The sequence below is a fragment of the Microtus oregoni genome, unplaced genomic scaffold (genome assembly GCF_018167655.1).
Source record: "Microtus oregoni isolate MIOR12 unplaced genomic scaffold, Mior012 000074F_ref0000038, whole genome shotgun sequence".
Taxonomy (NCBI): domain Eukaryota; kingdom Metazoa; phylum Chordata; class Mammalia; order Rodentia; family Cricetidae; genus Microtus; species Microtus oregoni.
The window spans coordinates 2570214-2597060 of record NW_024544004.1 but is presented as its reverse complement, the minus strand read 5'-3'; the positions used below and the strand labels follow the sequence as shown (position 1 = coordinate 2597060).

General features: G+C 35.5%; 1 protein-coding gene across 1 annotated transcript in view; it reads left to right on the top strand.

The window, feature by feature from the left end:
* The window catches only part of LOC121441298 (ribosomal protein S6 kinase alpha-3-like), a 140654-nt gene that overhangs the window by 35016 nt on the left and 78791 nt on the right, over nt 1–26847 (top strand). The window contains exon 2 of the mRNA XM_041642436.1: nt 6449–6505. Coding sequence (XP_041498370.1) covers nt 6449–6505 — 57 coding nt within the window. The remainder of the gene's footprint in view (nt 1–6448; nt 6506–26847) is intronic.

Here is a 26847-nt window from a genome sequence, read left to right as displayed (position 1 = left end):
TAATGAATATCACTGTACATAAGTCTTTATGCACATCTCTGATATTTCCTTAGGATAAATGAGGAGCTGATTCTTAATCCTGTCACATTGGTAAGGATTATATACATTCCTTATTAAGAATATAAAATGCTTGTTTCTTATTGTTTCAATGTGATTGCATAAGAAGCTTCTTTGGATTCTGAACAGTACAATGGTATCTTGACCAAAGTTGGAAAGAGGTTTCTGCTGCCTCATGCACAGCACATTTATGATGAAACTTCTGCTCCATAAACTTTCAACAGAAAAGCCACTGCTAGGATCAGGGAGTTTGGAAGGCAGATGTATTTGTGGAAATGTGAGGGTGTTTTGTTTGGGGATTATTGTTTTCTTAAGTGTGGTGGTCCTTGCTCCTTCCTGCAACTTGGGTCTCTGTATAATATACTATGGCTTCAGACCCCCTTTTTTCTTCCTTTCCTATTACTTTAGACTGTTAATTCTCTATGAATAATCCTTTTATCCCAGTGTTCTAATGTGCATTTCATTTTTGGGAAGAGAGTGAAAGTAGTTGGTATGTCCTACAAAGGAAAAAGTCAAATTTTGTCTATCACAGATCACTTCTCAGTCCTAATACACTTCTTCCAGATGACCTCCTGTTAGAAAGTCAAAGAATTTTTTAAAACTTACCTTACATTTTTTCCCCAAGGAGACCAGGTTATACCCTGTGAATATATGGTGTAACAGGGATTATACCAAAATAATTTCCATAATAGGGTTACTGAAAGTGAAGCATTTTTAATTAAGAAAATAGTCTTATTTTTAATGTGTCAGCATTTCCCTTAAAATACTTGGGAATACTCTAGAGGTATTGAAACTTCAGTTTAGAATTACTGATTGAATTGTCAGCCCTTGCACCTTAAAAACAATCTTTAGTGATCCCTGTGTATAACATAGAAAGTTGTTTTGAAAACAACTCCTGCTGACACTGAAGCGAACAGTCCTTTATCTGATTTGTTCTGATCAGACCCATATTGTAGGTTAATACAATTTGTGACTTTTTACACATTTCAAAGTAACAAAGTAAAGCATGATTAGCATTTCCTAACCTTTTCCAGTATTTCACATCGTATTTGCATATGTACAATCTGCCAAGCTCTACGGCTTTTTTGGCTGGCAGGCATTTTGGTAGGATGAGAGAGGATAAATACATTTGCCTCACTTTAAAACTATTTTTCATACTTACTCAGCCACATTGTACAGAAAAATAGCACACACATGAATGATTTCTTCTATCCTGCTTGGCAGGAAATTGACTGCCGTGAGTGGAGAGAAAGACATCTCTCCTGTTCTTCACGGCATAACATCTTTAGAAGTTATCTGCAGAAATGGAAACATTTCCCCATCATTTGAGGCAAAAGAGAAAATGTGTAGCATTTATGGTCCTGTAATGGACCCTTCTAATTCAATATCCTCCAAGGTCAACATTATAACATACATAATTATATTATACATCTTACGAGCGGACAAACTGCAGCTTTAATTTTTAATTAACTTACCCAAAGTTCAGGTAACTGTACCAGTATGGGATATAGCTAGGGTTTAAAAGTAATACTGACCAACCTCAGTGTACACCTTTTGTATTTGTCTTATAATTAGAAAAATCTGTTTTCTTGTTTAGTAGATCCTATCCCTCTAGCTTTAGAAACTATAGAAAGTGCAGCATCGAGTCAGACTGGTCATCTGTTAGTCTCTAGTGATAACCAAAGGTCAGTTTTCAAAGAGGTAATAAAGTTCTTAATTGCAAACATAACATTACATTCATTTCTAATCATACTTGGATCCTTATTTTGATGAATAATACCAAAAGTTCATTGAAATAAAAAAAAAGGTTTGTAAAGTTGGTATGTAGGATAACATTGGCATTTCTATTTTCCTATTTTAATAATGAAGTTCAAAGGTGAATCTTCCCTAAATTTAGCAAGAAGTGGATTACTTGCCTACACTACAGAATAGGATACCTTTGGGGTCATGTTTCATTTCAATTGTTTCTTATAATGTTTACTTAAAGTGTTAATTAGCTAAATATTTCAGAAAAGATAATGCATTGTCCAAATTTGTGACCGACTTGAAGCTGAAAATAGTGAAGTGGTTTACAGGTTTTCTGTTCCAACAAATAGAAACTGTAGCAATAAGACCATAGGTGGGAAAAGATGAATCAAAAATTTTTAAGTAAGACTTTTTCTGTGGGAATAAGTAACAACAGTTACAAGATGAAAGATGCATTATCTTGGGTATGCCCCAACATATTACTGACGTATAATAAGTTGTACTGTATGTAAAAAAAAAAGTAGGAATGGGCTCTAGATAGTTTTTCACATAAAGATAACTTGGAAGCTTGATGACCTTAGTTCAGTCCCTGGGATTCACATAGTAGAAGTGAATCCATTCCTTCAGGTTGCCTCTGATCTTCATACACACACTATGTATGGTACATGTAAACCCCACCAAAAACAAACTAAATAAATGTTGAGACTAGAGAACTAGATCAGTAGTTTAGAGAATTGTTTCTTGCAGAGGACCCAAATTCAGTTCCCAGCACCCATGTTAGGTGACTCACAACTGTCTGTAATTCAGGAGATACAACCCCTCTGACCTCCATTGGTATCTGCGTATATATGCACATACCCACATACAGTGATACAGATAAATATAACTAATAAAATAAGTACTTCCTTTAAAAAACAAGGGCTGAACCAACAGAAAAATTAGTGTGTGTCAACAGTATGTGGAGGCCTACCCAAAATTTTGCAAATGTGAACAACATCAATGAAAGTTTATTATCTAGGAAAGGGAGGTGATATGCCCACATGTCTGCATTTTAAAACCATAGTTGGAATGTTGATTGAATGTGTTTTAACATACTACTACTCTTTAAGATGAATCAAGAATATGTTCAGCAAGTAGGATCAGAAGCCTCATCTGTCTTAAATATTTGTATAAACTTTAGTTATCTGTAAAAGATAAGACTTGGGCACATTATAATCACGAGTGAAGATTTACTTCCTATGTCTTTGCAGGTAATCTAGAGGCAACTTAGTCTTCATTTATTAAATATCTTCTTAAAGTAGTATTTGTGAGTGAGAAAAATTGCTGTACAATGAGGAATTATGTCTAGTAGGCAGTGTTTTTTTCAGAGGTAGTCTAATAGTGGGCTACCTGATAAGACTACATTCCTGTCCTGATAGCATTTTAACATAGGTAAAAAACAGAGTAGAAAGAATTTAAATAGATTATTGTGGTTGGAACAGAAGACTTTTGAGATATCTTTCTGATTATCAACAGGATTTTTTGTTGTATCATTTTATCCTTATGAAACTATTTCATCTTAATAGTACTTTACATTGGTAGTTAACTAACAAAATGCTTTGTTATGAATCATCTCAATTTTGAGCTGAATAATAACCTCTTGAGTAGACAGGGCAAATAATCTCTATTTTAACAGAGAAAATGATAGGTTCAAAGGAAGTCCAATTTCCCCAAATCATAAGACTTAAGTGAGTGCCATGTCTCTATGTCAGTACTACCTGTCTACCAGTTCCAAGTTCAGTGCTGTTCATATTGTACCAGCTGACCTTAAAAGTAAAAATCTAATTGTAATGGTTGCTTTGCATGCATTGAAACTTACAAAGAGCTGATGGTTTTGAAATCCTATTCCCATGGGAAATATAAATGTGCCTCCAGTTAGATGAAGAGTTCTAAAATCCAAATACTAGAGAGAGGTAAATATTATTATTAGATGGTGGCATTCTCTAAGAGAGGAATTACAGGGAAAGATGGCAGGCTGGTCAGCCATAGATCTGGACATGATAAAAATAACTAATCTTATTGTTCACTAAATGCCAGATACTCAGATTAGGTTTTCATGTATTTATCTTTCATCTTCACAATTCTCTGAATAGTACTACTCTCTTATTTGTTACTTTCTGTGTACAAAAACTAAACCTTGCGTGATTTGAATAACTTGCCCAAGGCTTCATCACTGCTATTATGAAAACAGGATTTCTAACCTACACACTTGACTCCAACTCAGTATTCTTAAGAACTAGATTAAGGTTTCCTTGGAGTTCCTGGATTGGATTAAAAACAATCAGGAGTCAGTCAAATAAAAAATTATATCTTGTAGAAGAAAGGCATGTCTTTGTTTTTTTTCCAGAGTATTACAAAGGTTTATTTATATGGGAATAAACTAACAGAAATAGTAGTGATCCATACTCTTCTGCATGCACTGGGAACTGAAACCAAATCCAGAAACCAAGAGTCCCACATATGCTTTTCATCTGCATTTATAGTACATGAGACCACATCCAAAGTGGGCTGGTATCTTAAAAGCTATTGGCTGAAGGAGTTCCGAGAGCACAAAAGGCATGTCTTGAAGATAGTTTGGATGGCCTTGCCACAGAAATGGGAAAGTGTGTCAGGAAATTAAGATTTTATTTACATATGCTCCCCACCCCTACTTTCCTGCATTTTGGCACCAGTTTTATCTTTTGTGTTATTTAGTATAGACAGCCTCTACACCTAGGAATGCAGGTGCCCCTTGGTTTAAAAGTCAGTAGACATTTTAGGATGAAAGACATGTTTACATTTATCTTCAGGTCAGTACCTAGAACATAGCATGAATAAATGAACAAATGAAGAATGAATGAATGAATGATAAATAGAGCTGGGGAGAGAAGAGAGACAGGGATTTAAATTCAAAGAAACTGCCTTATGTGATGTTGTGGGCTGCCTTTTATTATTTCCCCACTTATAATGCTCTAAAAATGGTTAACTTAGATCCTGGTATATTTGTTGAATCACAAAGAGTTAGAAAGCTTTTGTCCACTGAGGGAATAAAAGAAGACCCTTTGTATTCCTAAGTTCCATTGTTTTGTTTTATTTTTGTTTCTTTGAGATATGAACTTGCTGGTCTCAAACATATAGACCTCCTGATTCAAGATCCCCGGTTCTGGGACTATAAACATGGGTTACCACTCCCTACTGTTTTTTTTTTCAGGTACACAAATAATACATACTTATTGTAGATACTATAGATATATTACAAAATTCAAGTAAGCAAAATTAAAGTTTAAGTCATCTGAAATTCTGCCATTTGGAGATAGCCACTGTTGACATTTTGGTGTATATCCTTCCAGAGTGTTTCCCCATACAAATATATACATTAAGACATGTATATATTTGTTTAAAATGGGTTTGTTATAATCCATATTGTTTTGTAAACTGCTTTTTCACTTATTATATGTGACTGTCTTTCCATGTCAATGAATTTACATCTTTATCATTATTTTAATGACCACATAGTATTCCGTTATATAGATGCATCATACTATATTTAACTAGTTTTCTATTGTTAGGAATTTAGGTTTCCAATTTGGAGTTCTTTTTGGAAAAAATAATTATGGTGAGCATTTTGTATATACATCTTTGTACACTTGTCTATTTTAAAAGAAGTAGAATGGATGGGATACTAAAATTTTATGTGTGATAATTGTTTGTTTTTAATAGACTCAAATTGTCTTCCTAAAAGAGTGCTGATTTACACTTTCTCCACCAGTAAACCCAGAATGCTTTTCCCCATGCCCACTGAGTATTAGTGTCAGGTTCTTGTAAGCTATTACTGATTTGGAAGGCAAAGGTATCTTTGGGTTAAATGCATTTCTATGACTGGCACTAAGGCTGAATTCTTTTTTCCCTTATTGCTCATTTCTGTTGAGGTTCATCCTTTTTTCTTACAGGTTTGTAAAACAAAGATCTTTATGTATCAAGGATACCAACTTTTTGTCATGTTGCTTTAGTTTTTTGTAATCAATTTGTCTTTTGTAATTCTTTGTGTCTGGTATAACTTTTATGGATACAAATGTCACTTACTTCTTTATGATTTCTCTTCTTACAACTTTTACTCACCCATATTCTAATACTTGCTTAGTTTTACTTTTGACATTTAAATGTTTAGTCCATCTGGAACTTACTTTGATGTAGAGATTGAGCTTAGTTTTCTCTACAATAATTAATCAGTTTTCCTGATTAATTATTAATGGTACTGAGTTTAGAATGTGTTCTTTGTACAAAGTATTATAAGTGATGTTAGATAAGGCTTGACTAAGACCATTTGTAATGCATTAACCTAGGACGCATAAGAGCTCACCTGGAAAGGTAGTCAGCGTTTATTAGTTCCCTGGAAAAATGCTCAGATAATTTCAAATAATTAAATTACCTATGAACTTCTGAAACACAACTTGTTGCAAAGTTGTCCCTGCATTCTTAGATGGTGGTTCTACTTCACTGAAGCTCTTTAGGATATTCTAGATGATGGGTTGGTAGTTTTGTTGCTTTATTTTCTTTTTGTCTGTCTTCATATAATTTTGATGTGAAATCTATTTTGGTAACTTTCTACTTGCTGTGCTTTTCACAGAATGGACAGCAAATTATGGATGAACCTATGGGAGAGGAGGAGATTAATCCACAAACTGTAAGTAAAATGTGTGTTATAAAGGACAGAGACAAACAAAACGTAAAATTATTAATTTTAAATTAAACAAAGCAATCGTTTTACTATATAAGGCACTTGTTGATGCTTTCACATTAGTTTTACCAAAATATGCTGATGTGTTTATATAATTATTTTTAGCAATAAAACTTTGGGAATCAGATATCTCTGAATGATAAGAGAAGGAATGGAGAAGCGACCAGTGAGCGCCTATCTCTTTCATTCCTCCATCTAAAAGGGCCAAGACCCTCTCTCAACCATGCCTTACTACTTTCTGTGTCTATCAGTCCTCAGGCCTCCAACACCTTTATGGTTAATTTTGGTCAGCTAGTAGCTAGCTCCTCTACCTTGTGATTCAAAATAAACTTTGTCAGTCTCAGAAGGGTCAGAATGCAATCACGATATCACACAACAGTATGCCAGTGTCACCTTTCTAAATACTGTTGAAGATTTGCGTTAAAAGAATTACAAAGCTGGGTCTGGTAGCACAAGCCTATAATAAGACTTCAGAAAATTGAGGCAATAGAATCACATGCCTGATACCAGCTAGATTAGTAATAAGTTCCAGGCCAGCATGAGCTACGTAGACTCTGTCTCAGAGAGAGAGGGAGAAAGAATTAATTCATTTATATGCACACACACATTAAGGTCATACTTTTCAAGAAACAGTTAACATAGAAAGTGAATTATTGACCATTCACTTCCTTTTTAACTGTTGTTAAATATTGAATCCCCAGCACCTAGAATGTGTCGCACATTAAGTACTCAGTATTAAGTATGTATAAATGAATTAGTAAGTTTTTCCTGGTCTACCCAGGATAACTGTCCATTGTCTGCAGCTCAGCTATAATTTTGTTAGTCTATACATATGACAGTTATTTTGCAACTTGCTCTTTTCACTGATATGTCTTGAACATTTTTGTAACATAAACAGATGTTACCTCTTTTTTAAATAGTTACATCTTTTGACAATGGTTACATGCTATTCTATTCTGTATATATTTTATATTTAATGAAAAATTTCCACTATTTAGTTTTATAAACTTACATTTCAGTAGACTACAGAAAAGGTTGCATTTGAACCAAGAGGTATGAACATTTAAATTTCAATAGACAATACTGGTCTTTCAAAACTGTTGATAAAGTTTCAGCATGTGAGAGTAAGTGTTTGATAATTTCCTATCCCACAGTGGAATGTTATCAGAAAACAGTCTTTATGAACCACTTGAAATATTTAATACTTTCTCATTTTAGTTTACATTTTATCTGATTATTAGATTAAGTATCTAAATATTGTTGGTCTTCATGTTTTATGTTTAGCATAAACTTCTTTTGGATAATTTACATCCATTTTGGTTTCTGTGTCTCTGAATATATTCTGAACATTAACCCCATGTCCGTTATTAATCTTCCAGACATTTTATACAGTTTTTTAAGACACTGATTTTATTCCTGTATTAAATATACACATAAGTTTTATTTTTAAATTAGCATACCTGGCTTCTGAATTTCATGTTCTGGCTAGAATACCTATCCCTCTTATTAAAACAAACTCTTATATTTTGACCTAGTGATTTTTTGATTTTTGTTGTGTTGGTAATTAGTTTTATATTTTTCTGGTTTTGCATTTAAATCTGTTATCCACTTGGTATTTTAATTTGTGGTATGATGTTTGTATTTTACTTTACTTGGTAGCCTGTTGTCCTAAACCCTATTTATTTAATTAATAAAATCCATTCTTTACCCATTTAAGATACCTTTTTTATTATATTTAATTTGTCTTTTACATGCTATGTAAGTTTTTGAGAGTTGGTATAGCAAATTAGCACAAACTGCAAAGCTTTAAAAAATAGAAATTGATTCTCTGAATTTGAGAAGTCAAAAGTTTGATGTCAAAGTTTCCACAATACTGCCTATCCCTAGAAGCTCCAAGGTAGGATCCTTCCTTTCCTATTCTAGCTTCTTGTGTGCCAGCAGTCCTATACATTGTCATGTAGACATACCATTCCAGTATCATTCTCAGCCACTACATGGTGTAATTGCTGTCTTTGTCTCTGTCCAAAATTCCCTCCTCATAAGAATTCTGGTCATTGGATTAGGAACTGCCTTATAAAGTATAACCTGATTTATATGACTTTGCAAAGATCCTAATTTAAAATATGGCTATATTCATAGATAACAAGACTTGAACGCAAACATATTTGTTTGAAGGATACAATTTAACTACAATCCTTCCTGAGTATTTTGGTCTTATATACTTTTTCAGCTATTGTGTTTGTCCCATATTTTTAGTACATGCAAGGCAAGACCTCTTTTTTAAAAATTACAATATTATGCATTTAATTTTCCAATGATCTTACATTCAGTTTTTCAGTTACTCCTAAAAATGTATTTGGACATTTAATTAGAATTGTGGCTTCAATCTCTCTGGGTAGCTAAAAATATCCTTGAATTCTTTATCTTCTTGCCTTTACCTCCCAAGTGATGGAATTATAGGCATGTACCATCATGCCTGCCTAGTTACATGTTTCTATTGGCTTTTAAAAAACATGTTGCAAAAGTTAGTTTTTCAGAAGTCAAATAGTTATAAATACTATATGAGTTATATAAGAATGAGATTATTTTATTCTTCTGCTTAAAGCCCTTCAATAGTTTTGTGCTTCCTTTAAATAAGGGCTAAACTCTGCAGTATGACCTGCCTGTAGTATCCTGTATAATAATAAATAAGGCCTTTCCCCACTTGTCTTCACATCCTCTCTGGCCACACTACTCTGTCGTCTACTCAGAGTCCACTCATTCAGATATGTCAGCTTCTCTTTTGCTTCTGCCCTTTCACAGCTATTTCTTTTCCTGTGGTTCTTAACTACCCATCCCCTTCTATTTAACCTAATCATCTCCAAGGTTCAGGTTTAGATATCATTTTAGCTGAGACATCTTCCTGACACAACTAGCATTTTGACTTAAGCATTTTGCCTTGTCCAGCCATAGTAGTCTGTATATCTTAATGCAAATACCACACCATATCCCTTTATTTATTTACTTGTCTGTATTCCCTGTTAAAGTGTAAACTTCATGAAATAGTGGCCAAATATGGCTTATTCATTGATCTTTAGTGTCCAATTGGTTTCTAGTAAGTATTTCTTAATTCCCTGTATGCAGAAACCCACAGATTTTGTCTAGATTCCCGCTCCTCTCAAACCATTCAAGGTATTTTATATCATGGTCTATAGTGTATATTTTGACATATAAACAGATAGAAAACTGATCAGTATTAGCATTTAACTTGTTTTGCTTTGTGTAACGATTCTTTTTAGAAGGAAAACCTCCACATTTTATTGTTTCTGTAGTCTAAAATGAAAGCATATGATATTATATGACTTGTACTTTTGCTTATGGCACTCCTAATACTTCGTCTAGGAGCTGCATCATAGAGACAGTTTGGAAGAGTGTAGAAGTGTGATATTAGCAGCAGTGTGGATGATCAGTCTAGTGAATATGGAATTGGGTTTAGTTATCAGGTACAAACAGGATCTCTCTGATATAATTGAGTCCAAAAGACTATCCAGCTGATGAGGTGGCTCAATGGGGAAAATGTTTGCTGTGCCAGCATGAAGGCCTGAGTTTTGATCCCTGAAACGCACATACAGTTCAGGTACATGGTGAAACAAACCAGTAACTCCAGCCCTGGGGGATGCAGAGACAGGTGGATTCTTGGTTAGGAGCTTGCTGGCCCAGAAGTCTAGCTGAAATAGTGAGCTTCTGGTTCAGTGAGAGACACTGTCTCAAAGACAAAGGTGGAACGCAATAAAGGAAGATATGCACTGTCAATCCTTGACACACATCCATGCACATACACACACACACACACACACACACACACACACACACACACATATATATACTCACATACATACACCTCACACAAACACACAATAAATCTAAAAAGATTATCAAAATATATATTAGCTTTATACTTAATTGTACTCACCTTTAAAATATGATTAAAAGGTTGCATTTTGTCAACTACTAATAATTTACATGGTGAAGGTTAAAATGCTGTATTAATCAGTTACAGTTTCTGTAGGCCAACAGTCTGGACACAGCTTAGCCTAATGTTTGTGTTTAAGAGACTCTCACAGACTGCTGTCAAGATGCTGGCCCCAGATGAGAGTCTCATCTGAAATTTGACTAGGCAAGGAACTGTGAGATAATTTATGTATGAAGATTGTTAACTGGTAGGCATATTCTAGGTTGATTAACCTGTTTCTCATGGTTTGGAATATAGAGTTATGATAAGCCAGTTTTCACCAGGACAATATAAAGGATAAATAAAAATAAGAAAAAAGAAACCCGGGCCTTTTAATGATGTAGTGTTCTAATGAGAGCTCTTCACCCTACACTGCCTTCTTACTTGTGAACTGCTCTTTGATAAATGAAGTAGGCACTTAACCTTATTTGAGTGAGTCCTTGTATTTTGGGATCTTCTACTCACAGCAGCTTAGTTTGCATCTAAACCACTAGAATCATTGATGAGCTGAAATCTTCATGTCTGTTAGCTGCTAAGTACTCTACTATGTTGTAAGAGGAACAAAAGAGTCTAAGAGATACTTGTCATTTTAAAGGCAAATCAAAGCTGCCTTGGTCCTCTTCTCCTAGGGGAAATTATCACCCAAAACAATTAGGTAAATAAGAAACAGAATTTTTTTAAATCAGAAGGCTTCTATAATTTGAATCATAAGACATATTATTGAAAGGCAGATGGAAGACTAACAGTAGAAAGTTCCAGAATCTAAGTGATTTTAGAGGGATACTCCAGCACGAAGCAAGCCTTGTTTACAGCCCTGGAACCACAAAAGAAATCGGGAACTGTGGGAAGTGGAGTTGTGGCATAGAGCTACAAACATGGCAGACTGCAATAAATCATGCCTGCTGATTAGGCCCAAAATTTGTATGCTATTTAGTGCTTCTTTTTGATATAGGGTTGTCTAGGCTGACTTTGAACTCCTGTCTCAGGCAATTCTCCTATCTCAGCCTCTTGAGTAGCTGGAACTAACTCCTGGAATATAATGACCCACCTTATTCAAAGTGATAAGAATTAAAGAAAGAGATGAAGGAAATAGAGGGAGAACACCATTAGAAACATATTTTTGCTTCTTTTAATCTCTGAAATCAGAATGTAGCTATAACCAATGGAATGATGCCTTTTAATTGCCATATTTTTCTTTCATACTCATATAATGGTACTCATTTTCTTTTACTAAGTAGAATATGATAGCACCATTTTCCTCCAAGTAAGGATAAGTCTTTGGATTAAAAAGTCCTAAGAAGACTATTAGTAGGAGAAAGACCAAAAAGGCCTGATCTCAAAAATAGTCATGTTTTTATGAAATTCCAAAACAACAGGAATAAAGGTAGCCTCCCCTTTTTTGTTTGTTTTGGTTTGGCCAGCATCTATATAACTGGGATTATAGATATGTAACACTATGCCCTATTGCTAAGAACTTTCAAAAGAGACTTTAAAAGATCATATACATGATTGGATATAACAATTCTATTACATGATAGAAGAGAAAGAATAATGTCTTTAAAATGCATAGTGAAAATACCAATATATTTCTAGACATTTCCTATTGGAGGAAGTTTCTAGAGAGTTGTTAATGAAGAAAAAGAGACATGGCACTCAGGACACAAAGTATCCAGTACTACAATTCTGCTGAAGAAAGGACCTTTCTGTCATAATGAATAAATGAATCTTCAGAAAACTAGTTTATTCAGTAGGCTTAAAGACTGAATCCAGACTGAGACACACAGTTCCAGGAATGCTACCTGCAGAGAGGATAGGGAAACCACCAACGATATAAAACTGATGAATTCTCCAATAGGTCTGAGTGCTGAAAATTCACTTAAGAAGCTATTGCAGAGCAGAAAGAATTTTAAATAGATACAAGGAAAGCAAGTTTTAAAACAAAGCTGCAATAATAATAAGCTTAAGAAAAAACAAATACAGCTAGACTACTAGGAAATTAACAATTTCCACATAGTCACAGTAGTTACAAAGAGTATATAATATTTACGGAAATTAATGTTATGATTGCTAAGTTATAAAATAGGATGTCTAATAATGTCAGAAATTGATAGCATTAGATGGCATATCAGGGAAGCCAAACACAGCTCATACCCTTAATGTCAACACTGAAGCAGGAAGGTTGCCTCAAGGTCAAAATAAGCATGGGCTACATGTGGGGTACCAGGCCAGCCTGAACTAGAGTTAAGCCTGTGGTCAAAAATAAAAAAATCAGAGGGAATGATGAAAAAAGCTGAAAGAGTACCAAGAACTGCTGCATTTTTGTTATAATCCTGGCAGCAATTTTTGACCCTTTCACCTTTAATTAAAAAAATTAAGCAAGTTTTAAGTAGCTGTATTGTATAATTAGATTTTTTCAAGTGTAAATTGTATAATATATAAAATGAGTGTTTAAGACTAGGTGTAGGATTTTTGTAAAGTAAATGTCAATTTTGGTATGAGATTTTTTTTTCATGGGAAAATGGTGTAAACAAAAGACAAGGGAGAGAAGGTGAGATGTAGATGGTTAAATCCATATACCTAAGATGATACCCGTAAAGAAGAGCCTAAGTTCTCCTGAATATACAACATCTCCACCCAGAATTTAATGCACAGAGTTAGTTTCAGTGTATCTTAAGCATACCATTCTATTTGTGATAAACCATTTCCTTTTGGCTGCATTTTTCTTTTCTTCACTGCTCATTAATTCCTCTCTTCTGTTTGGTGTTTTTTTTTTCTGTAGTCTGCCTCCCAGCCATGTCTTAGATTCACTTCTCTTCTATCTTCTCTAAGTTTTAATGCCATTATTCTTCCTAAAGAGTCAAGCCTTACCTGTCTTTACTCACCTAACATTCTTTATTTCCTTTGTGCGTCTCATAACATTAAGAAAAATTGCCCAGTTTAAAATAAATTGCCCAGCACCAGATCAAATGATAGCATCTCCCTCCCCAGATATGTTGGTTTATCAATTTCATATATTAATTAATTTATTTATTAATTTATAATTAATTTATCTCACAACTTACTCTACCCAGTATCCTTTGTCTTCTCTGGTGATAAGAGTGGGTTACTTTTACTTTAACTTCTGTGGGACATGGAAGAGAAACTATCTTTATAACAGAAGATAGAACATCCCCAAAATAAGATAACTTCCTAGACTTCAGACTTTCTGTCATTTCTCAGCTGGCCAGAGAACCCCATGGTCTTCATGATCCATGCTGAAGAATTGGCAAGTCTTTTTTTTTAAAGGAAGGTTTTAAATTTAACATAGTAAAATTACATATACAAAACAGTTATTAAGCAAGAATTATAGTTACAACATTTAGTCCATTTATATTTGGTAAACTAAGGAAAATGCTCTATTATCTATCCTATCTTTGTAATTCTAAATTTTTATATCTAATTTATCTTTTATCATAATTAAGGAAAACTATAACTATTTGTCTTCAACTCCATCAAGGACCCCAAAAGGATATAATATTACTTAAGTAAACAGGAAGTGCAATGAAGCAACTTCTAAAACTCTAGAATTGACAGAGACATCTCACTGCCTGGGCAGTCACCCAAAGTTCTTCTGTAACTGTTGGGGCATCCATCCTCAGCCTACAGGCCATAGTATCTGGCAGACTTTTCCATGAAGCAGGAAAACTGAAAGACTGTTAGCCTATCTCGGCAGTTTGTCAGTTTCTTTCTTCTGTGTCCTGCAGAATGTCTGGCAGTTTCTTCCATGAAGCAGGAACTCTGAAGGACCATTCCATCTTTTGGAAAGTTCAGCAGTCACTTTTCTGTGGGTTTTGTGTGTCCAATTCATATAGCATACCATTAAGCAGTCCAAGAACAGTTTCTTGCCCAGATTACTAGCCTTGTCACATTAGAGGCAAATTCCATAACAAATTTCTTCAATGCCCATTAACTGTCAAGGTAATCATCAAAGAATAGTGTAAAGCAGTTTTCTGTTTAGTAGGAAATTGATTCTCTTAATAGTTCTTATAATACTATGCAAAGGTCCTTCTGAGGATTGAAAATCGAAGGAAAAAAGTAATGCCTAGCACTAAGAAAGAGTCTAGTAAATATTAATTTTCCTGTCTTTCTCCTTCTAGAGGCTGCTCCTGTTTTCTCGTATTGTTTTCCAGAGATGAAATGTGTTCCTAAGAAATAGTGTGGTAGCCAGTATTTGTTTGTTTGTTTGTTATTTTGTTGAAAGTAGGCCTGGCTTCAGGCAAAATTATGAAATGAGTTCACTTTCCCTTAATTTCTTCCTTTGACTGTTCCATTCCATCTGCCATCCATTTGTTCATTTATCAATAAGAAATTAAGACAGGATTGTACTCTCTGCTAACCAGCTTCAAACTCCTGGGCTTGAGCTTTTCTCCTGATTCATCCTGAGTAACTAGGACCAAAGTGTGCACCACTACACCAACCTCCCTTCCGTCATGTATTTTCAAATATCATACATATATGAATTGCTTATAACATCACCTTTATAAATTACATATTGCTACAAAACAAAATGTTTATTAACCCAGTCTCCATAGCTTTTATATTATAGCTATGCATATATTGTTAAGTGAAGAAATCTAGTTAAAACTATTACATTCAAAGTACTCCAAAATCCAGAACTTTTTAAAGCATGGACATGATGGCACAAGTCAAAAGTTCCACACCAATGCTGATATGACAGGTTATAGTGACAATGCAGACTCATGAAAAAGACTGGATAAAATTAGCTTCTGGCTGTGTACATGAATATGCAACATACATGAACTCTATGTTTAGGCTTAGGTCCCATCCCCCACATACCCCATTTATTAGGCGTTTGAAAATACTGTGAAGCTTTTTTTGCAATGGCTAGGATTGAACCCTGGACCTTGTACATTTCAGGTTCCTTTATGAAGGATACAGGTCCACAGGCAGTAAATAACCTGTTCTTTTCAGATTTCCAGATGCCACTGGGCTATTAGCTGTTAGCAGTAGTTCCTATCTTCCACTTTCACCATTATTTTAGCTATTGCTCATTCTGTAACCATGAGACTGCAATGATATGTATAATCCCCTTCAAAGAATTTTACTTGCTTATTTAGGCTCCCTCAGTCTGCCTTAAAACTTGAGTTTGAGCATCCCAAATAATACTCAAACTATGAATTCAGTACATCATTAGCAGTATGGTTAAAGCACAAAACAAGCTACAGAAAGAATCTTGCACAAAATAGATAGTAGGCAATGAGCTACTGAGAATAGGCAAGTACAGTTGAGTGCTCATTGGCAGGAAAATGCATGGTGTGGTACAATAACACTTATTGACTAATTTCGTCAATTATTGTGTGTCATTCTAACTCATTGACTGAGAAGTGTAGTCAGCACTCAGAGCTTGGGATAAAAATACTCTAGTTGATCTAAATAAATGCCACTTAGGGAAAATACTTCTGAGATAAATAGGATTATAATTAGCACGTCATGGTAGCATTAAATAGGGTATGTGTACACTAGGCAAACTTTCCAAGCTTATAAGGCTTCCCTTTACTGATTTTTGACATTCTTTTGGAGAATTTTTTGGTTTTGTTTTGTTTTTACTTTGTAGAAATCCCTTTTTCTATTCCTTAAAACACCAGAACTTAAAACTACTTTTCCTTTTATCACAGCTTGCCACTGGTATGACTTGGCTCTGATACAGTGTTCTTCTGATTTAAAGTTAGTTCTATTATCTAGTGTATTCATCACAAAATGGTATCCATTCTTTCAGGCTGAGTGATGCTGTCCATATTTGGAAGAAAAGCAAGTGACTTAACTGAGCAATATTCAAGTATGAATGGTTGACTGAGTCAAACTGAAATACTGGTACTTGAAAAGCTATGGCACCTTTATCTAAATGGATATTTTCAGCTAACTATTTTATACAAGCATGACTAAGACCCAGAAAAGGCTATATAGACGAAAAAGAGGGGTGATAGATTCCTACCTGGGACATGGATGCTGCTTCCCCTCTCTTTCATCTGGCCCATAGGACAAGTAGAACATACCATGCTTGCATTCCATCTAGACCAGGCCTTAGAAGGAAGTCCCTACAGCACACCAGTAATCCACTACCATTTAGTTCAAGTTAATCATCTTTGTAAAACTTGTATCATGTCTCTGATTTCAAAGCCTTGGATCTTTAGTATCTTATAGTCGCAGTTATAGATGAATGTACACTGAACCTCTTGTGCTTTACAGAAAATCCTTAGATGCCAAACCCTTAAATAGCTGAAAAATTTACTATTACTATACAAAATACATTCTAGAGAATTCAATTAATAACATGATGGTTTTACAAATTCAACTGGGTTTTTAGTTTGTTTGTTTGTTTGGGGTGTGTTTTAAGACAGAGGTGGCATATATTTCAGACTAGCCTCAAATTTCCTATGTTGTGAAAGATAACCTCGAACATCTTACTTTCCTGCTTCCACCTCCAGAAGTACTGTGATTACAGGTGTGTGCCACAATACCTGGTTTATGCTTGGCTGATGATCAGCCCCAAGCCTTCATGCATACTAAGCAAACACTCCATCAACTGCTACATCCCCAGTTACAGAAATTGTTTTGTTTAGTTTTCCAAAAGGATTCATCTGTTATAGAATCATGAAGATGGCTGATAATCAGGTTTAACTGTGTTTATAGTTCTGCCTTGGACCATCTACTGAGCAGTCTTCCTTCAGAGTCTTAATTATCAGAAAGTTTAGCAACTTCACGGCTTTGTTTGTTTTTACCTAAGTCAGCTACCAGTTCAGTGATTCTCAACCTGTGGGTCTCGACACCTTTGGGGGATTGAACAACTCTTTCACAGGGGTCACATATCAGATATCTTATATAGCATATATTTGCATTATGGCTAATAATGGTATACAAATTACAGTTATAAAGTAACAGTGAAGCAATTTTATGGTTGGGGATCAAGACAACATGAGGAACTGTATTAAAGGTTTGCAGCATTAGGAAGGTTGAGAACCACTGCACTTGTTAATTCACATATATTCTCCATTGAATTGCTTTATTATGCTGCCACCAATATCCCATCATTTCCATATTCAAACTGTGTAGACTTGAGTAGCAGATTATTTAATGTTCCCTCTAAGCCTCAGCCCCTTTGTTTGTAGTATTCACTGAACAAAGAAAAAAAGTAAACCAATAGAAATCAAGAGGGGAGAATTCAGTATAATTCAAAATCAGTGAAATAGAAAGGGAGTGCAAATGTACAACACTAGGAAAGCAAAATAGGGAAGGAAGAAGAATTGGGGTTATTTAAAAATAATTACATGAGTAAGGGTAAATGAATATATGAAACAAGGTCATGAGTTGAAAATTATTAAAGCTGGCCTGAGATGTAGGATGTAGATGTAGTTCAGTTGATAGAACACTTGCCTAGCATACAGAAACCCTAGATTCTATCACATCACATAAGCAGGTGTGGTGGTTTAGCACTCTGCAAGTGAAGGAAAGAGAATTAAAAGTTCAAGGTCATTCTCAACTACATCCTGAGCTTAAAGTCTAGTCTGGCTACATGAAACCCCCTGTTGTTTTGTTTTGTTTTGTTTAAAAAGAGAGGAGCTGGAGAAAATCTTAGTGGTTAAGAACACTGGGAGGCCCTGAGTTCAATTCCTAGCCATGTAGTGGCTCACAACCATCTGTAATGAAATCTGATGCCCTCTTCTGGCCTGGAGGCATACATGCAGATAGAGTACTCTTGTATGTAAATAAATCTTTAAAAAGAAAAAAAAACAGGAAACTTGTTAAAGCTTAGTGATGGACAGGATTTATTACTATAATAGTATTTATTTGCATTTCTGGGTATATTCAAAAGAATACCAAATATAATTCTATATTAATTTGTTCTGAAATATAGTTTTAAAGAAAAATTAAGGTATATTATTTGTAAATGAATAGAAAAAAAGCAATTAGATCATTGGTAAATGAGCATGTAGCATGTGTACAACACTATGGACATGCACACACACATTCACAATCACAATTCAGATCACAAAGGTTTCTTATTAACATCTAATTTGTTTTATAAAATTAATGCCATGAAAATGAAAATTGGTACAGAAAATAGCATGATAATTTAACATATGAACCAAGTTTAAATATCCTAATAAAACATGTATACATTAAGTTCAAAATTACATTAAGACAATTAATTTCCCCCAAAATACAAGTATAGATCAGTATTAAGAAACCTATTTATAACTGGGCATAGTGGTGCACACCTTTAATCCCAGCACTCAAAAGGTGGAGGCAGGCAGATCTCTGTGAGTTCAAGGCCAACATGGTCTACAGAGTGAGTTCCAGGATAGCCAGAAATACACAGAGAAACCCTCTCTTGAAAAAAAAAGTTAAAAAAAAACCTATTTATAAGTTATCAAATTATCAAATCAAAGGAAGAAACACTGGGTTTATTATATAAATAAAAAATCAACGCTTATAACATTGAATATTTAAAGAAAAATGTATCATGGACTTAAAACTAAATGTTTATATCTAAGTACTTTAGTGGTATATTCACAAAGTCAAGATCAAAATACCATTTGGTATAACCTTAAACTCTGTTGCTGGAGAAATTCAATTTTGTTCTATGATTCAAAACCAGTGAAGAATTTTAGGTAGGGCTATAACCTATTTTAATTTATGTTTGGTTTGTGTTTCTGGGCTATTGGGTTTTTGTTGTTGTTGTTGTTTTCATAGCTAGGATATAGTGTGAAGCTATGGATAAGTAAAGTCTTTGTGTATATCCACATTCCTTTTTGATGTAGGGTGTCTCTCATTGTATAGCCCAGGCTGGCCTTGAACTCCAGACCTCTAGCCTCTGACTTCCTTGTGTTGGAATTTTAAACCTGTGCCACCACACCTGGCTGTGATTTGTGCTTTAGTGTTATTCTGCCTGGTGTTGTAAAGGCAAAGGACTGCATGGGGCAAAATGCAAATAGGAAAACAATACTCTTGATAATATACTACTACTTTGAAAAATTAGTTCTAAGTAAGTGTGAATGTACATGAAAGGTGGGGACATCACAATTGGTGTGGGAGGTCCTTCTGTATATGTATTGCTTTTAGTGGTCAATGAATAAAGAAACTGTCTTGGCCTGTGATAGGGTAGAGTAGAGGTAGATGGGGAAAACTAAACTGAATGCTGGGAGAAAGAAGACAGAGCCAGGAGAAGCCATGTAGCCCCACTGGAGACAGACACTGGAACTTTACCCAGTAAGCCACAGCCTCATGGCAATACACAAATTAATAGAGATGGGTTAATTTAATATATTAATTAACCAGAAACACACTTAAGCTATCAGCCAAACAGTATTGCAAATAATAAGGTTTCTGTGTGATTATTTTGGGGCTGAGCAGCTGGGAACAGACAAGTGGCCTCATACAACACACAATGGTACAGAAAATAAAGTGCCCCAAAGTAGATTTGTATTGTAGTACTGTTTGTATTCATTAGTAATGCATTTAAGGTTTTAATAATAGAAGTGGGGTCAGAGACTATACCTAATGATTGTCCCCTATTTTTGTAAATGAAGTTTAATTGAAACACAGCCTCACCTATTCCTTTCCCCTTGCATTGACAAGATAGAAAGGCATCTGTCCTACAAATATGAAAATGTTTGCTATTGGCCCTTTACTGAAAACATGGTAATGTATTTAATGTGGTACAAATGTATATGTGTATGTGTACAGAAACACAATAAAGAAAATTTCCAGAGTTGAATGGGTTCATTTTTGTCATGGTTCTAAGGATTGAACCAAAGACCCTGCACGTGCGATGCAAATACTGTACCATTGACCTTCACTCCCAGCACAGGATGGGGGGTGTGCAGGAGGATCAGAAGATTAAGGTCAGACTGGGCTAGACAGGGAGTTGAAGGCCAGTCTTAAAGATACAATGAGACTTTATTTCAAATGAAAAAGAGTGGTTCTTTGTTGTCCCTTGTTCAAAAGTATCACTTGAATAAAATAGAGAACTGTTCTGAACAGAGGCACTCTTTCCATAGCTGGTTGTGATTAAACATGGTGTTTGCTTTGGTTCAGTGTTATCTAATGAAGTACCTCATATTCAGACTACAGTTAGTCAGTTGGGTGGATGTCCTAACTTTGTTGCCCTGCTGGAACTTCTTAAGACTAAAGTGATTTATTTTGAGAAATGGGAGAATTTTGTTCTTATGTAAAGCTTATAAGTGCTTTCCTTACTGAAAAACAGAGTCATCCATTTTTAACTGAGACAAGTGGGATATAATCCAAAGATCTATAGTAGATATTTGTTTTAGTTGATTTCTAATGTATTTGATCCTGTAGCATTTTTTAAATTATTTTCCATTTACATAATGCCCTTGCCATGAAAATTTGATGTAACAAGAAGAGCCCTGGCTTTTTATTTAGCACATAATGGGCCACTATAATATATGTTCAATCGATAAATGTTCAGCTGAGCCCTAACGATAGATAACTTTGTCTCCAAAAATGTGCCTGCCTCTACCACAGTTTCTTCATCTAGGAAGTTAGCTTATTCTTACTGTTCCTCCTCCTCCTCCTGCTTCCCTTCTACTTTCCATGCACTAAGGATTGAAGCCCGGGTTTTGCACATGCTACACAAAATGATCACTGAACTACATCCTAAGGTCCATATTCTGGATGTTCTCAGAGTCTCTTTGGGTTTGAACTTTCAGTGATTTTATTAAATTGCATAATCTATGAGGTTTTTCTTGGATCCATGTATATTAAATTTACATTAGATCACATCTTATATCTGCTGATCCTTTGGTTGTTTTAAGTGCCACTTACAGTGATACTCTGATTATTGGCATAATTTAAAAATATTTTCCAAAGCAAAAATGCCAGTAAGTGAAATGAGGAAAGACTTACATGGAAACCGGGCTCCACCTTCCTTTCCAGCTTAGTTTCTTAGGAATTTGTTTTCACTCACTAATAGACGCAGAGGTTGGACTTTTTAATTTAGATTTTTTCAGCTGGGAATTGAATTTTAGTTACTAGAGCCTTGCCTTTAACTTGGTTGATAATTGATGATTATAACACATGTAAATTTAAGTTCCTTTTACATTCAATTAAGATGGAAAAAATTTATCCTTCAGTTTAAAGGGAGTTGTTTTGTTTTGTTTTGCTTGCATGCAGCCTTTGTTTTCTAACCATAGTTATGAAACTCTTCCTTACTGACAGGGAACACCCATGGCATGGCTATATATAACTTTAAAGTCATCTTGAGGCCATGTCTTGTATATGAATATACACATTACAAAGGATAAATTCCCACATGTGCATGAGCGACTTTTATTATTTTAAAAAGTATTGACTAGTTTCACTTGCTTTTAAGCATCATAGTTAAGAAATACTGTTGTTTCTCAGGATTCTAAAATGACATTCATTTTTCTGGTTGTAAAAAAATTGTCAGGACTGCTGGGAATCAGGAAAAAAAACTTCAACCGGATTTGGTTATCAGCAAATCTGTTGCAGTTTCCTGTTCTGGCCTCCCTACCTATCAGCTACAAGAGAGCCTAGGTCGGCAGGTTTCTCCTTTCTTTACCACAGGAAAACTGTCCAACCTCTTTTTCTAGCATTTTCAGACCCGCCTGACAGGAAATTTTCTAATTGCCGGAACAGCTGGTAGGAGAAAATTTTGCAGGGGCTTGGTCTCCTCTTTCTAACTAAAGTTTTACCGTCAGAAATTCTTTATCATCAGTATGGTTTCGTAGCCATGTTTAAATTTTTGTCTTTTCGTGTTCGCTCTATTCAGGTAAGCTTTGTTCAACTTCTTTTAAAAATCAGATGTTTTATTCAGGACGAACTATAATTGTGCTAGTCATTCAGTTTTATAGGTTCTTTTAGGAAATTTTAAAAAATTCAGAATAAGTTTTGAACGAACTTTTAAAGAAACATTTTTATTTACTAAACCTAAGTTAGTTGGTCATATTAGACATTACAATTCTTCATTTTTAATTTATTTTTATATTAGATTATTTGTGCTGGAGTAATTTTATCATGCTTATATTTATAATTTTATATAATAAAACAATTGACTAACTCAGAATTAAACTATCTATGAAGAGAATTGCAAACTTTACTAATTTAATATTAGGAGATAATTATGATGTAAGTAGTATTTTGGCATCTAAGAGGGCATTATTTTAAGTAGTCAAACACTTAGGATTTTGTTGAAACTGGTTCCTGTAAAACTCAAGAGCCTCAAGCAACACTAAATTTCAGTAACTGTGAGCAAGTGATTTAACCTGACTTAGTATAGACACAATTTTCACATATTTATTTTTGTCACAGTGGGTTTAGTGGATAATAATTTACATTATATTCAACATAAAATCCTGCCAAAATTAACTTGGTATGTTACCATGAGAATTGTTCTATATTGCTCTCTTTAAAGAAAGTTAAATTTGCTGATTGGGATTCTGGGCTAGGGTGACGCAGTGTTGAAAATGTTGGTCTGGAGAATTAGCAGTGCTTTTTTTTTAAAACGTTGAAGAAGTTGGTTCATAATATTCTCACAAAGAATTTAGTTAAGTAAAAATATTGAATGCAGTTGTTTCATTAGCAAGAACTACAAATTGAATCTAATCAAATTGTCTTCTAGAATAAATTAAAATATTGTTTCTTACCATGGCTTGGGTAGCCATCCTAATTGTTTGACACACTAAGTAATTTTTTTTTTTTCGAGACAGGGTTTCTCTGTGGTTTTGGAGCCTGTCCTGGAACTAGCTCTTGTAGACCAGGCTGGCCTCAAACTCACAGAGATCCACCTTCCTCTGCCTCCTGAGTGCTGGGATTAAAGGCGTGTGCCACCACTGCCCAGCAAATAATTTATAGAAGTCTAAATCATATTTTAAAAAAGGTTAAAGATTCCCTTTCAAATAAACTATAATAGCGGTATAGGAATCTCTATAAGAAGTAATTATTCAATGACTTTAGTCTATAGTACCTTTAAGGATAAGCTATGTATATTTCATTAGTAAGGTGTTTTATATATTACACCAGGAAATATGTCCATAATTAAGAAATACTTTTTATGGTTTTGTACCAAGAAACATTTATATTTTTTTGAGTTTTAAAAAATGTTTTCTGGCATTCAAAACAATTTGGAAAATACAAATGCCTCAAGAACAGATTTCCTGAGTCAAGGGAGGGGAGGAAAAAGGAAATTATGTATACAAGGTAGGGCATACTGCCAAACATTGAATCATTCTTTAAAATCAGTTAATATCACCCAGTTTGTGTTCTTAGTGTTAGCATGCTACAATATTAGCTTTTTAATAACTCAAAAAACAGCATTAATTTAAGTACCTTTAATTTTTTTTTTTTTTTTTTTTTTTTACATTTTAGGGTCAAAGTTACATTTTCCCCTCGTGGCTTGAAAAAGATTGTTTTTCTTTTTTCTTCTTTTTTCTTTTCCTTTTTTTTGAGACAGGGTTTCCCTGTATAGCCCTGGTTGTCCTGGAACTTGCTCTGTAGACCATGCTTTGTATACTTGCTTTGTAGATCTGTCTTCCTCTGCCTTCCAGTGCTGAGATGTTAAAGGAATGACCACCATGCCTGGCTTAGAAAGAAAACATTAAGTTAACCTTTTTCTCACTTTAAGGGTGAGCTTTTAAGACTAAGAATGAACCTGGTACTAGTAGAAACAATTCGCTACCCTTAAGCTATGGGTGACAAATGTCTTGATGTAGAATTGTGTTGTAGATTTCATTTTGCCTATCATAAAACCTTTTCTTTTTTTTATTGAGAAAAGAAAAAAAAAGTTTCCGCCTCCTCCCAGCCTCCCATTTCCCTCCCCCTCCTCCCTCCCTTCTCCCCCTCCCCCCACTCCTCTCCCCCTTCCTCTCCAGTCCAAAGAGCAGTCAGGGTTCCCTGCCCTGTGGAAAGTCCAAGGTCCTCCCCCCTCCGTCCATTTCTAGGAAGGTGAACATCCAAACTGGCTAGGCTCCCACAAAGCTAGAACATGAAGTAGGATCAAAACCCCATGCCACCAGCCTGGTCTACAAGAGCTAATTCCAGGACAGGCTCCAAAACCACAGAGAAACCCTGTCTCGAAAAACCAAAAAAAAAAAAAAAAAAACATGCCATTGTCCTTGGCTTCTTCTCATCAGCCCTCATTGTTCGCCATGTTCAGAGAGTCCAGTTTTATCCCATGCTTTTTCAGTCATAGTCCAGCTGGCCTTGGTGAGCTCCCAATAGATCAGCCCCACTGTCTCAGTGGGTGGGTGCACCCCTCGTGGTCCCGACTTCCTTGCTCATCTTCTCCCTCCTTCCACTCCTCATTGGGGCCTTGGGAGCTCAGTCCAGTGCTCCAGTGTGGGTCTCTGTCTCTATCTCCATCCATCACCAGATGAAGATTCTATGGTGATATGCAAGATATTCGTCAGTATTGCTATAGGATAGGGTCATTTCAGGTTCCCTATCCTCAGCTGCCCAAGGAACTAACTGGGGACATCGCCTTGGGCACCTGGGAGCCACTCTAGGTTCAAGTCTCTTGCCAACCTTAAGGTGGCTCCCTTAACTAAGGATTGTGCTTCCGTGCTCCCCTATCCAGCCTTCCTTTACCCCAATCATCCTGTTTCCCCAAGTTCCCCCCATCCTCCCTTTCTCACTTTTCTCTCCCCATCTCCCCTTACCCCCATCCCACCCCATCCCCAAGATCCCACTTTTCTCCCCGGCAATTTTGTCTACTTCCCATAGCCAAGAGGATAACTATATGTTTTTCCTTGGGTTCACCTTCTTATTTAGCTTCTTTAGGTTCACCAATTGTAGACTCCGTGACCCTTATTTATGGCTAGAAACCAATTATGAGCGAGTACATCCCATGTTCATCTTTTTGGGTCTGGGTTACCTCACTCAGGATAGTGTTTTCTATTTCCATCCATTTGCATGCAAAATTCGAGAAGTCATTGTTTTTTTCCGCAGCGTAGTACTCTAATGTGTATATATTCCACACTTTCTTCATCCATTCTTCCATTGAAGGACATCTAGGTTAAACAAACTTTGTAAAAAAAAAAATTAGAGAATTTATAACAGTTTTAGGTGCACAACATAAGGATATTTTGTGATAGCAAAAGTACTCATGTATCACTTAAAGCAACATTCACTAGGGTATCCCTACCACATAAAACTAGGTGTGATGGTGCACAGTTGTAATCCCAGCACTGGGAAGCTCATGTAGGAGGATTGGTTCAAGATCAAGGTCTGCCTGGGCTACACAATGAGGGACTTAGGGGAAGAAGTCAATCCAGGCAGTGGTAGTGCACACCTTTAATCCCAGCACTCAGGAGGCAGAGGTAAGGTGAATCTCTGTGAGTTTGAGGACAGCCTGGTCTACAGAGTGAGTTCCAGGACAGCTAGGACTACATAGTGAGACTCTGTCTTTAAAAATTCAGTGTAAAAATGGGAAGGAAGATGATCAAAAAAAATTCTCAGAAAGTACATTCAGACATAAGAGATTAAATATATATAATTCCAAATTCAACCAAAAGGAAAGTTGTAAAAATAGAAACCCTGAAAAATGATTGGAAGGAAATTATTAAGTATTAGAGTTCCCCATAGAGATAAAGAATTCAAAGATGATAAAATTATCTAAGTACCTAGTATTCTGAGAGAAAACAGACTCTGACTTCTTCATTAGTGTGGAGAAAAAAATAAAGTCAGCCAAGATTATATAGTGAGACCCTGTCTCAAAAAAACTATCAATAAGTGAGTAATGGAGGCCAGCAAGATGCCTCAGTCATTAAGGGCATTTGCTGCCAGTACTGGCTACCTGAGTTCAGTCCCAGGAGCCACATAGCAGAAGGAGATAATTCACTCTACAGAGTTGGCCTTTGCCCTGCATGTTCTCTCTCTCTCCCTCCCTCCCTCTCTCCCCCTCCCTCCCTCCCTCCCTCCCTCTCTCTCTCTCTCTCTCTCTCTCTCTCTCTCTCTCTCTCTCTCTCACACACACACACACACACCACAAATATATATTAAATACATTTTTAAAAGAACATCTAAGGCTGAAGAGATGGCTCAGTGGTTATGAGTACTGGCCACTCTTCCAGAAGATTCAGGTTTGAGTCTTAGCACCCACATTGTGTCTCACAGACATCTGTATCTCCAGTTCCATGGGATCATACACCCTTTTGGCCTCCATGGGCACCAGGCATGCACATGGTGCACAGACACACATGCAAAGAAAATGCTTATAGACATGAATAAATTTAAAAAACAGCACAGAGAAGAGGTAGAC